This window comes from Haliaeetus albicilla, chromosome Z, assembly GCF_947461875.1.
Source record: "Haliaeetus albicilla chromosome Z, bHalAlb1.1, whole genome shotgun sequence".
NCBI lineage: Eukaryota > Metazoa > Chordata > Aves > Accipitriformes > Accipitridae > Haliaeetus > Haliaeetus albicilla.
The window spans coordinates 44,958,497-44,971,824 of NC_091516.1; the positions used below are offsets into that span (position 1 = coordinate 44,958,497).

The window sequence follows — 13,328 nt, forward strand, 5'->3', positions numbered from 1 at the left end:
GACTAATGAATAAGCTCTAGCAAAAAAATTAACTCTTTATTGACAGCTTCATAACTAGAGTTTGTAACTTACGTGTGTACTCCCAAAACTGTGTCCTATCTGTTTCAGGATCTTCTGCCAACTCCTGTTTTACATCCAAAGATATTGTAGCTACATGTTTCAAAATCTTTTCTCTTCTCTGTTTGGAGTAGGTATCTGTCTATGCCATACCACAGCATCTAAACCAAGTTGGGTATGCACTAAACACAGCAGTGAAACTTCTGGAATTTTATCAAAAATACTTTTTCATAAACTACCCTCTTGAAAAATTAGGTAAGTTCTTTTGAACTTTTTTTAAACAGAAGAAGCAGCCCTAATCAATTCTGAGAAATGCAGGGGAACTTTTGTTCTGAAAAGCTGTGCTTAAAAAAAAAAAAAAGATAGCATAAAATATCTGTGAAATAAGGTTCCCTCAAAATTATTTTAAAAATTCATTAAATGTTTGACAGAGTATGAGTATTAAGTGATTCCTAAGCTGGAAAGTTTTTGTGAGCTTTTGACACCAGATTGCTTATAATTCGGTGTAAATTTAACATGATGTGCCTTGGTAGGGAGATACAGAAGTCTTTGTGAATCATGTTCACCAGTGCAAAATCTGCAGCCTGACTTCTCTGCATGTATTAGTTTGACTGGAAAGATAATGAAATGCAGTCTTCTAAGTCACTACTTTTAGTAAGGGCAGCCCCGTTTTCTTGTTAGTTGTGTGTGTGCAAGATCTATAGGCAGTGTCTGTGTAGTGCTTTAAGTTGTTTGTGTAAGAGTACTGCTAGAGAAACATGGCTATAAATCTATGGGGCTTTTATGCTTGAGATATGAGTACATGTTGACACCACAGGATTTAAATAATGAGTTTTTTAGGGATTAGGTAATAGAATAGATAGACTTGAAATACAGAATTGCTTTAACTAGCAGTTTTCAAAAGCTTCTTTCAAATCTTTTCCAGATCTGGTAGCAATTCCTGATTTTCAGTCTGGTGCAATGGAAAACTGGGGCTTGATCACCTTCCGAGAAACAACACTTTTGTTTGACAGTAATACTTCTTCAGCAAGGGATAAAAAGTTAATAACTGCAGTGATAGCACATGAGCTTGCCCATCAGGTACTAGACTGGGGAGATTAATGTTTAAATGCAGTGGGTTCTTTTTTTTTTTTTTTTTTTTTTTTTTTAAATGCAATTCTGTCCTTAAATTCACCCCTGCCCTCACTGTATTTGGGTTGTGCATTGTATCAGTTCGGAATAACTGCAGGTATATTTTCTCCAGTACAACAGGCAAAATGCAACTCTGTCATGACATACTTAGGGAGTTGTTCATGCAAAAGCATTGCCATGGTTTTAACTGAACTTGATTTTGAGGATGGATGGAGTGTTACTGTACTCATTTGATTTTATTTCTGAAAAAGAATGACATTTTGGTCTTTCATAGTGGTTTGGCAATCTAGTAACTATGGAATGGTGGAATGATCTCTGGCTGAATGAGGGATTTGCAACTTTCATGGAGTACTTTGCCATGGAGGAGATTTTTCCAGAATTACATTCAGTAAGTACTTTCTGTAACTACACTTACTGTACTTTGGCTAGGATCTATTTTTTAATGCTGCCCGTAAAGGACTGATATTTACAAACTTGTATTGAAATTCACTTTGGGCACCACTGAGATTAAATTATATCTCCTCGCTTTGGCACCTTCATTATATTGGAAGTGGTTTGGGGGGAAGCTTTGGGGAGGTTGCATTGTTCTTCTGTGGTTTTGTTTGGGGTTTTTTTTCCTATGTTGGTAGTAGTCTACATGCAGTCTTTGCACAGAATGCTTTAACCTACACAAAACACAAAATAGCAGGTTTTAAAAGGTGTAGATGTCTATATATCAAATTATAACTTAAAATCTTTATACAGAAAGTCCAGGCATGTTGTTGACCAAGTTTGTCTGCCTCTACTTTTCCTAGTAGGCTTAGGAAGCACCAGAGCTTTAGGTTACTAAATATACCTGTCTTGCCATCATTGTGATACGTGCTTGTGCCTGAATCAGTTTGGGATTTGCAAATCGAGGGAGCTGGTATAAAAGTATCATATGGTCCCAGCCAATGGATTCTGATAACACTGAGTTACCCTAATAGTACAAAGCACTGCTCCCAAAGGCACTTCTGTTTATGCACTGAAGGATAAAATTCATAACTAGAGTTTGTAACTTACGTGTGTACTCCCAAAACTGTGTCCTATCTGTTTCAGGATCTTCTGCCAACTCCTGTTTTACATCCAAAGATATTGTAGCTACATGTTTCAAAATCTTTTCTCTTTTTTGATATGATTACCTAGTGATCACTTAAAAACTCTCTCAGGTACTAAGTGACCTAGCTTTTCAGACACTGGAAAACATGAAGGTTTCAAACTTGGTCTTTTCGCTTCTGAGGAAGGAATACCCGCTACTGCTGTAAAGCATCCCTGTCACTGAATGCAGGCAGAGAAACAAAGATTAGTGCAACTAAATGGATGGGGCAGTGAAGAGACTAATTCTGCATCCTGGGTAAAGGTATCTCCTAGGAGAGGAGATACCTGGGCTCTGGAGCCAGCTTCCAAGAGTGATTTGCATTAGTCACGGGATTAAAAACCTGACCACGTACTGACTGTTTCCTGCTTGCTGTATTGTGTTCTCAGCATACTGACAGAGTGTGAATTTTGAGTTCTTAATTCACCCTTGCTGCATTAAATAACTTGGGTTGCTAACTTAGTTCAGTAGAACTCTTTCTTGGAGCTGGGTGTTTAAAAATTTTTTCATTTGGCCTAGCTTGGTGGTTGAGTTTGATTGCGATTGAAAGTATGTTTCTATAGCTGTTCTGCTTTTTGGGTGCATATGTGGTGAGGGGAGGGCACAAAACTAGTCTAATGTTTTAACAAGGACACATCTAACACTTGTATACTTCATTCTGAAAGGTGCCTGACAAGGTGCCTTCACCAACATCTCGTTTCACCACTTGGTAATGCCAAAATGTGTTTTGATAAATAAAAAAAAGTCACTCAGAACTTCTGCATTCAAGAAGAAGAATAACTTTAAAATTTTAAACTTTAAAGGGTATCTTTATTGTATCATACATAGGTGTTATCTTTTTATTTTTTTTGTAGCTCTCTACTGTATAAAGGAAACTGTTTAGAGAATTGTTTGCTCAAGCCTTGATGAAAAGAGATGGACAAATAGCAGTATAGTCAGCTTCTTTTCAGTGTTTCAGATTGTCTTGTTTGGGTAACAATGTATTAAATTAAAATATCTTCATTCTAGAAGAAAAGGAGGAAGAGACTTTGGTACTAGGATCACTAGATAAGGTGGTGTTTACATTCACACAAACAACACTGTAGTGAGTAATTTCCCTAGTCTTCATGCTTTAATATTAAAGCATACTATAGAAGTCATGCTTTTGTATTCCCTGCTTCCTGTAAATGAACTGAAAACGTTGGTGAGCCAAATCTGAAGTTCGACACATACTTAGTAGGTATATTTATTTTCTGTAGTGCCAATGATGCATTTACCTGAGACAGGAGCTTAAGGGTCTAGATAATGACACAAACCTAAGAGTGAGATTCCACTACTAAAATGTAGCAGGGAAACAATAGATTTTACAAATGCTACCCTGACAATTCTTTTGCTGATTCCATTGGCAGGAAGGCGAGCAATGGCATATTAGAGCAATGGAAGAGCAAAGCAGAGACAACTTTTACTGTTCTGCTTACCATGTATGTTCTAGCTTCTCAGACACTTATAAATGTTTCTCTTCTAGGATGAAGATCTTCTTAATTTAATTTTCAAGGCTATGATGAAGGATTCCTTGAATTCTTCACATCCAGTCTCTTCTGCTGTTCAGTCTTCAGAGCAAATTGAAGAAATGTTTGATGCACTTTCTTATATCAAGGTAAATTTAAAAATATTTGGAAATATTTGGAAAGTAATATATTAGCTATTGAAAAGATGCATGTGGAATCATGAGTAAGTAGGCATGTACTGACGATTGTTTGGGGGTAATTTACACCTAGCACAAACAATGCAGGATCTCTTAGTACTGTTTCTGAGTGTCTACATAGCTTTTAATTAGGAAAAGATTATGTATGTGGATTTGTGTCCTTACTTAACATCCTTCTGCTTGATGCATGCTTCAGCACAAAGTAAAATACTCATGAAGCTCTAAGAGGGGACCCAGTAGGTGAAACAAAATATCAAATTAGACATATATTCTTTTTCTGAAAGCAGATTGTAACATGTGCTTAGGAAAAGAGTAACAACGATGCACTTACTGAAGCAATTACTCCTTTTTATACTCTGCTTTTAAAAACCAATATTTTACAGATGTCCCGAGCTCCACGCTTGCCTCTGGAATGTAAAATTATTTCACTGCATATCCTGGTTGTCTACAACTTGATTATTTCTAATGTCTAGTGAGGGTTGTGTGTGAGGTTTATGTTTTTAAAGCTTCACAGTGCCTCATTGAAAATTCATGAGAGCGCAAATATCGTATTTGCAAAATTTTTACTCACGTTATCTCAGGTTTTAGATACTGTGTCCCATGATGTTGGTATTATTGGAGGAAAGCCTTTTCTAACTTTTGGATTAACTTTCATTTTCTCCCCCCACTATCTGTGTATACTTGTACTTTCATCTAATAAGAAACCATGGGAACAGCTAGTGCTTACTAGAAAACTGTCAAATACTACGTCTTCCTCTGCTCAGTGGAATGCAGTTCCCACAGCTGTCTTGGTTTGTCTCCTCTGATTTCTCTTTGCAAGTCTCAACTGGTCAATTCATGTTGTCTGACATCCTTGAGCAGTCTGAGATGCCAAATGGACCTACAATAGTGATGTGCTTCCATTTATTTTGGTCTGTGTTTTCTGGATTACAAGAACAGGGATGTGTGAATTTCAGCTTCTTTTGGTTGTGAAATGGATTTGGTATATCAGAAGGCATGGCTGTTGTTTCATGCTTCTGAGTTGCTGTCTCAAGTAATTCCCTTTTTGGTGAGCTTCTGGAAGCTATGCTTCATGCACGATCGTGTCTGTAGACAGCTAACTTCAGACATAATTCCATCACTCTTTGCCTGATCAAAACTCCTCTATATAATTTTCTTGGAAATTTTGCATAAGTGATTGGGCTGGAATTTCAGTCAATTAGTAAAGTGTTATATTTGGAGAAATACTTTATTACTTCATTGCTGCTGGTAAGTATCTGCATCTTCTGAATAGAAATGTAGCAACCTACATCTTTGAGTTTAGGAGCTAACCAAAAGAATTTTTGCCCTTGCATTGTCAGAAACAGATTTTCCATGGCTGCTTTCTATATTTCAGAGGCTTTCATTGCATAGCTTTTCATTCATGCATGCAGTGTTTGTATTCCACTACTCTTGGCCCTGTATCTTAGCTAAGGCTCCTGCCAATTTGAATGGGAAGACACTTTCAACAGGCTCCCTAATCAGCGAAGGGTAGTCTGTTATTGAATTATACAGCTTGCTTTGTTTTACTATACTACCAACTGATGCAGATTAGTAGGTGGCGTTTACATTTTACTGTCTGGAATAGGAAGTATTGTACAAAATTATTTGTAGCCCGGTTGTTTTGCAGACTATCAGTAAACCTAAGACTCAAGGGTGGGACAACAATCCACCTGCAACAACAGAGTGTTTGGGAGGATATGACAGTAAGAAAAACAAAGTAGTAGAGCTACATCTTAAGTACAGATGCATGCAAGAGAGGAAATTAAAATTGTACTAAGGGGTATTCCTGCAGTTTCATGAATAATTAGATTAACCAGGTAGCCTTCAGTTTCAGGCAAGATGTTACTTAGATTCCAAAACTTGAATTTGGAATGTGTAAGAACCATACATGCTCTTACTAAAATTTTCCTTTTAATTTTTTCCTGATCCTTTCTCAGAAATAGTACCAAAAATATAAAGTGCACCTTTAAACTTTACATGATCTATGGCTGCTCATCTGCATTCAGTTGTACTGTATGCAAGTCCTCAGGCAGTTTATTTATTAGTGGCTGTTACATAGAAGCATTTCTATGGAAAGAAAATGGCTTTCAGTTATGTTTAAAAAAAGCAAAACCCAACACCTTTCTGTCTACACATTTGTGGCCACTTTGATACTAGAAATGCTTAGTTACTACTTCTTTTAATAAAACGTGGCTGTATTTAAACGTTGTCAAAATGTACTTGTCCTTCTACAGTCAATTCCAGCCTACTAAGTGCATCTCATCTTTTTCCTATATTTTTAGGGTTTTTTTTATATAACTGCAAATCATATGACCATTAAACACTGTCTCACAAGTGCAGTTCTGTACAATATAGAAGAGTATTGCTAATGAAATACAGCAGCCAACAGAGACTTATCAGTAAGAAGGCAATATTTTTGAGATTGTTAATTGGAAAAAAGGTCAAGCTCTATTAGCATGTTTTGCAACTGTATTTGAAGTTTATGAAATATTAAAAAAATATTTTTCCAAGACAACTGAGTGTTAAGCTAATTATTCAAATTATATAATTTGGGATAAAAATCTACCAGCTTCTGAGTTATTCTTGTACTGTGGAAGAGCTATAATATGCATATGCTTCAACAAGTTCTATAACTCTAATTTACCAATTCTTTTTCTTTATTTTCCTCCCTAAAGGGGGCTTCACTTCTTTTGATGCTGAAGCATTATCTCACTAAGGATGTTTTCCAAGCTGGCATTGAGGTGTACTTGCATAATCACAACTATGGATCTGCCCAGAGTGATGACTTATGGGACAGCATGAATGAGGTACCCATCTTTTAATATGCCATTCTTGTTTCTTCAGTTCTCTAAGTATGTTTTAAGTTTTGATTTGTTTCCTTGTTTATGATATTGTGTTTGATAATGGACTGCAGGTAAATACTCTGAAGTTCTTGTTCATCATTGTCAAAAGTTCTGTCATATAGATATAGAGGTTCTTGTAGCTTCTAGGACTTAATTATCATCCCAGAAAAGTGCTGGAAGCGGGTACACACTACCATGCATATCCACATGTGTTGACATATCAGTATGTACATACTTTCTCTAGAGTTGCATTGTTATTGTGTTAAGACCAGAATAACAATAGTCATCTTAAATGCAGGACAATACTTTCAAGGAATAGCTGAATCCAACCTTTCTCTGTAGAGGTCTTGGGGTACTCTCTACTTGTCTAACTTTGTTTCAGTGATAGGTTCAGTTTCAACAGACAGTGCTGGAATTGTAGGAAAACATTGTAGGGACCAATTTCGTTCAGCAGCTCTCCAAATGTTAAGGCAGGCGTAAGGCTGTGTCTGATTAAAGTGGGTGTATGGGCAAGGAGTGAGGGCACAAGAAAGCAAGGGCACAGGCAGGAGAGAGCAAGGGCAAGAGTTGGCACACCTGTGGGAGCCAGGGAGGGCACAGGCAAGAGGGCACATGTGAAGGAGAGGGGAGAGATGGTGGGAGGGAGAGAGGGAGGAGAAGTGGGTGAAGGAGGGAGAGAGTGCAAGGAATGATTAGGGGTAGAAGAGTGTGAGGGAGAGAACACATGAAGGGGAGACAGTAGGAGGAAGAGAGCAAGGGGTGGGGAGCGTGCGAGAGGGAGAGTGCAAGACAGAGTGCTTCCAGCAAGAAAGAACTGCTGAGTAACCCCAGGCAGTGTCAAAGTAGTTGTATAAGGGAAGGGAAGAGGTTTCCCTGTGAGTGTGTGTACTGTGTGTATTAAAGTCTCTGAAATCCATGTGAGGTTCCCTCACAGAAGCTGAGTGCTAGGCAGGATACTAATTTAATGTTTAGTTTTGGTTCTTGGCATCTACTTTATGATATTTGAACTTCTGCAGAACTGGAGCCGCTGTTAGTTGTCAGCTTTCACAGGTGGCTGTAAATTTGTGTATTTAGTCCTACACAGTCACTAGTTTGCCAGCTAGTGATGGATTATTATTGATATCAGACTGTGATGCTGTTATGACAGAGAACTCTTCTGGCTTGTACAGCAATTTATATAGTGAAAAATAGACTTTCCCCTCCTCAACCTCTGCAAAATGGAGCCTCCTGACCAACCGTCTTCAGTCATGCACACATTGAGAACATACCACAGGGAGGTATATCCACATAGAGTGGCTAGAGACACCACACAGATGCCTCACATTTAATTAACGTGAGGGTTTAACTGTTACTAGGTGCAGGGTTTAACTGTTACTAGAGCATGGGAAAAGACTTGTTCTCAAAACTTCAGATTACTTGCTTAGTCTGTCTCCCTGGCTCAGAAAAGAACTTTTTTTAATTATTATTATAAACCTACTGTTTGTTCATGGGGCAAGTTCAGCTTTTCTGCAAACTCAGCAGGCCTCTTTCTCCAGTCTTTTGGAACCTTAGTCATCATCTTTTAAGAGTCAACTCTAGGATTGCTTCACCCACCTGTATTAGTATTGTTAAGTGAAGCACATCCAACCAATTTTGTAACATGTGACATCAGAACTCAGTGTGTGTTTCCTATTTTAATGAGAAACAACCCTTTGTATTTGGTGCTAGTTTAATAGTTACCAAATTCCTGCTAAGACCAGGTATTTAACAGCATTATCTGCCAAAAGTTACCATTCTGTGTGGAGGAGCCCATCAACTGGTTCTTTAGATGTTTTCTGATACTGATGTCCAGTCCTGACTGCATCTCATTTCATGCCTGAATCTTTGGTTTGTTTTGTGGGGTTTTTTTGCATGTAATTGTTAATGCTGCTGTTAATTTTGTGTTTTCCGTAGTCTCCACTTTTGTACACTTCCATATTCCCTTTTTCCAAAGATTTATAGTTTAGCTGGACTAGTCTGCTGTATTGGGTTTGTGTGGTGGGGTTTTGGTAGTGGGGGAGGGGTTACAGGGGTGGCTCCTCTGAGAAGTTGCTAGAAGCTTCCCTGGCTCCGAGTTGGACCTGCCTCTGGCCAAGGCTGAGCCCATCAGCGACAGTGGTAGTGCCTCTGGGATAACATATTTACGAGGGGAAAAGAAAAAAAAGCCACAAACCTGCTGGAAAACCTGTAGGTGAGAGAAACACCTATGCAGACCCCAAGGTCAGTGAAGAAGGAGGGGGAGGAGGTGCACTGGAGCAGAGATTACCCTGTAGCCTGTGGTGAGGTGGTAGGCTGTCCCCCTGCAGCCCATGGAGGTTACAGTGGAGCAGCTGCCCACCCACAGCCCATGGAGGACCCCATGCCGGAGCAGGTGGATGCCCCTGAAGATGGCCATGACTCCATGGGAAAGCCAGTGCTGGAGCAGTCTGCGACTGAAGATCAGCCCACAGAAAGGACCTGTGCCAGGGAAGTTCATGAAGAACTACAGCCCATGTGAAGGACTCATGCTGGAGAAGTTCATGGAGGACTGTCTCCCGTGGGAGGGACCCCATGCTGGAGCAGGGGAAGAGTGAGGAGTCCTCCTCCTGAGGAGGAAGGAGCGGCAGAGAAAATGTGTGACAAACTGACCACAACCCCCATTGCCCATCTCCCTGTGCTGCTGGGGGGAAAGAGGTAGAGCAAATTGGGAGTGAAGTTGAGCCCAGGAAGGAGGGAATGGGAGCGGGGGGTGGAGGGGATGTGTTAAGATTTGGTTTGAATTCTCACTATTGTACTCTGATTTGATTGGTAACAAATTAAATTTTTTTTTTTCCCCAAGTCGAGTCTGTTTCACCCATGACCATAACTGGTGAGTGATCCCTCCTTGTCCTTGTCTCAATCCATGAGCTTTTCATTATATTTTCTCCTCCCCATATCAGGGGCGGGGAGGAGTAAGTGAGTGAGTGGCCACATAGTGCTTAGTTGCCAGCTGGACCTAAACCACAACATCTGTTATTGCAACGAGTTAGTTTACATTTGGGCTTTTATTATTTTGCTTCCCTGAGAAGATACCAGATTTTCTGCACTACTTTTTTTCCACTGATTTTTACCTATTGCCTCTCTGAATTTACTGAAATTTAGTTTCCCTTTGTCTATTTTCCTTTGGTTTGGTATTCTTTCTGTTTTAATATTTTTCTTTTTGTATCTCAAATTCTTAGTTTCTTTTGCTTTCTGATCATCTTTCACCTTCAGATTCTCAGCCAGACTTTGGTGGTTAACAGTCAAATCTAGACAGGCTGCACCTCTGATTACTTTCTCTGCCCTTGGTATCAAAAGTTCATCCATTCTAGGAACTTGATGGAAAATCTTTGCTCAATATTTTCCCCCAGTAGATGTCTGAGTAATTAAAACTATATGAGCTAGATGAATCTGAGTAGTTCACACAAAATAAGGGTGTACCTATCTGAACTTTGAGTTGGTTGATACCATTATTAGTGCCCTTGGACTCTGCCAGTGCCCAGACCTGCTAAAAGTTTCTTTCAAAGTTTTATCTTTGTAATACAAGAGACCATATGTCTGTCTGGACTTCTTGATTTGTCACTGTTTTAGATGTGAACTATTTCACTGAGTCTCCCTTGTGACAATTAAACCAGTAGTATTATCAAATATTGAGAACTTTAGTATACTTTTCAGATGTTTCCCATATTTATGGTAATAGTAAAAAGAAATCTATCATATTCAGCAAATTGACTGGCTTTTTTTCCTTTTGCTCCCATTAATTATGCCTAGGCTGGATGTGTTCGAAAATTCCAACTGTAAAAGTGGCCTTTTCTTTGCTCATAAATTTTTGCTGTCCACACAGCAAAATGCATAATCATTTCTTAAGTCCTTCTCTGAGGAATGCAGCAATCATAGTTGGAGTGAAGATGAGAAAACTGCATGTGAATTAAAAGAAATTTAAAAGAAAAAATCTGTAACACAGCAAACAAACTTCTTGTATACCTTGCCTAGAAGGAAGAAGGGTGAAGTCATTTTCAGACGCTGCTTTCATTGGATTTAGGAGCTGCTGTTCAAAGAAGATATGTCAATAAAATCAATTTATTTCAATAAAATTTTCCTATGATGAAACTATGAACCTATAATTTCTAATAAATTGGTTCAATTTCGGGTGATTGGGGAGGGTTCTATTTTGGAATAGAATTATTTCAGTGGTGCAAATTTCAAATTTGCTCATGGCTCTGTACAGATTAGACACAAATCTTTCTGCCAGTCTTTAGGTGTCTCACAATGTTAGCACACAAAGACTGAAATGCGGAACAGGCAAGTTGACAAGGTGCAAGTATTAGACTTAATTAGTTTCCTGATCTCTTAACACTGCTGTCATCATGGGTTTGGGGTCCTTTGGTTTGGGTTTGATTTGTCTTTGTTTGTTTTTGGTTTGGTTTTTTTTTTGTTTTGCTGGCTGGCATTGGTACAGATTTCTGGTGGTTTCAAAATGTAACAGGAGGGAATGTGGAAAGAAAGTGAGAGCATGCATTCAACAAGTCTTGGGCAATTTATGAAAGTATTGCATAATGTAATATTGTAGTGAGAAAGCTAGCTTGTGATAACAAGACAGAGGAAGAGGATTTAGCCAGGAGTGGGTTTTGGGAGTATGCAAAAAGTAAAAAAAAAAAAAAAAAAAAAAAAAAAAGATGTAGACTTCAAAGTCTTCAAATTTTAAACTTTTGATAGAGAATTGCTTCCCTGGAATTGAAACCCCTATTTAAAGTTTATGGTCATTCTCTACATAAATGATATAGTATTTTCCCACGAGGGTAAACTGTGCATGTTATTGTTGGCTTGAACAGACAACAGTGGGCATTAAGATGCTGATGAGGTAGACTAGAGAAAGACACAGTATAGGTTGGTAAAAGTTAAATGTAACTTGAATAATGATATATTAATTTCCTTATGTTCCTGCTAGCTCAACCTAAAACATGTTTTCATAAGCTAGGGGACATATTATCTTCTTCAGGTTGGATTATCATCTCTGCTAATAAAGAGGCAGTGATATGTAGACATTATAAAGTACTTGTCCCTCACATGTCCCTCAGTGGGGATGTTGTAGTATAAACAGTTCCTGAAAGATTAGAAGAGGTTGGAGGTTAAGCTATGCAAAGGCTGGTAAGTGGGAGGGAGGGGGAAAAAAACCCAAAACATGGGATAAAGGACATGTTGGTTTTGTTATACAAACACTGTCACTTTAATTCCATTTCTAACATTCATTTCAGAATTAAAAGAAGACATTTAACCTGAAACACCTGCATAATACCAGAATACCAATAAGGAAAGAGAAAGGGTAGGGGCAAGCTTGGGAGCTTACCATAACTTTCTTTTCTGTAACATTCTTTTCTCCACTTTCATGACATACCAGTTCAACCTACCTGATATTTCCAATTTGTCTGTCCATGGCTTGGCTAGGATTCCCTCAACTTAAGAAAATAAACACTACTTGCTCCCCTAAACTGTTGCTTACAAAATTTACAAGGTCAGTGTCAAAGTTATTGTTTACAGATGCAGAATCGTGCTACAACTTACCTGGTAAGTTTAAGGAGGAAGGTTTAAAAATGTTCTTCATTTTCTATTGCTATTTTCTTGTTATGTTATGATTTTCACAGATTACCAATGGAACATTAGATGTAAAAAAGTTGATGAAAACTTGGATTCTACATAAAGGATTTCCTTTAGTCACTGTTGTCCGAAAGGGAAAGAATATTTCTGTACAACAAGAGAAATTTTTGTATCGCGTGGAACCAGAAAATTGGACAGCAGATGCAAGGTTATTACCTTCTTAATACTTTTTATCCATTAAAAACTACCTGTAGATATCTTTCTTGTATTTTGTGCATCTTTCTCACTTGTATTCAGGGGTCCTAGTAGTTTCTTTGAAGGCAGGTAATAACAAAGAATTTGGCACAGAAATTCACGTATCTAATATCTGCCTGAAGATCCATCTGTTTCCACCTAGGCAACTGCTAAAAGTCTGTGGTATCCTTTGTAAGCTGAGTTTCTTACTTGCATCCTTTCCTGAAGCTTTTAAGCTTGAGGTGATGAATTGTGGTAAATAGTAGAATGAATTCTTCAGTTTTTTTAATGCCAAAAGGCAGATCTCACAGATAAAGTTTTCTTCTAAGTTCAGAAAGTTTAGTTTAGTTAATGAGAAGCTGAAGAAAGGTAGGCTGCAGAAGTTTGCAGAAGTTACAGATGTATATGTCTGACTTTAGAGCCTCTGTTCCTTCCTCCCAAAATTTAGTGTACATCTTGGGCTTTCTTAGAGGAAAGCAGAGAAGCTAGAATCAAAGCATTCTTGGTTTAAAAATTTTAAGATGGCACTAATGCATGACAGTAAATGGCTGAATACATGAAAGGCAATATCCATTGTACCAAAACTTCCTTTTAGGAAGTACATACACAAATGCTGAAGAAGCAAAGATGTGGC

The 13,328-nt window shown here is 38.3% G+C and overlaps 1 protein-coding gene across 4 annotated transcripts in view; it reads left to right on the plus strand.

Annotated features, from left to right (window-relative positions):
• Positions 1-13,328, plus strand: part of LNPEP (leucyl and cystinyl aminopeptidase) — a 69,650-nt gene that overhangs the window by 43,236 nt on the left and 13,086 nt on the right. For all 4 annotated transcript variants that reach the window (XM_069776341.1, XM_069776340.1, XM_069776339.1 and 1 more), the window contains 6 exons: positions 192-312; positions 983-1,137; positions 1,463-1,576; positions 3,807-3,938; positions 6,683-6,814; positions 12,508-12,668. In XM_069776341.1, coding sequence (XP_069632442.1) covers positions 192-312; positions 983-1,137; positions 1,463-1,576; positions 3,807-3,938; positions 6,683-6,814; positions 12,508-12,668 — 815 coding nt within the window. The remainder of the gene's footprint in view (positions 1-191; positions 313-982; positions 1,138-1,462; positions 1,577-3,806; positions 3,939-6,682; positions 6,815-12,507; positions 12,669-13,328) is intronic.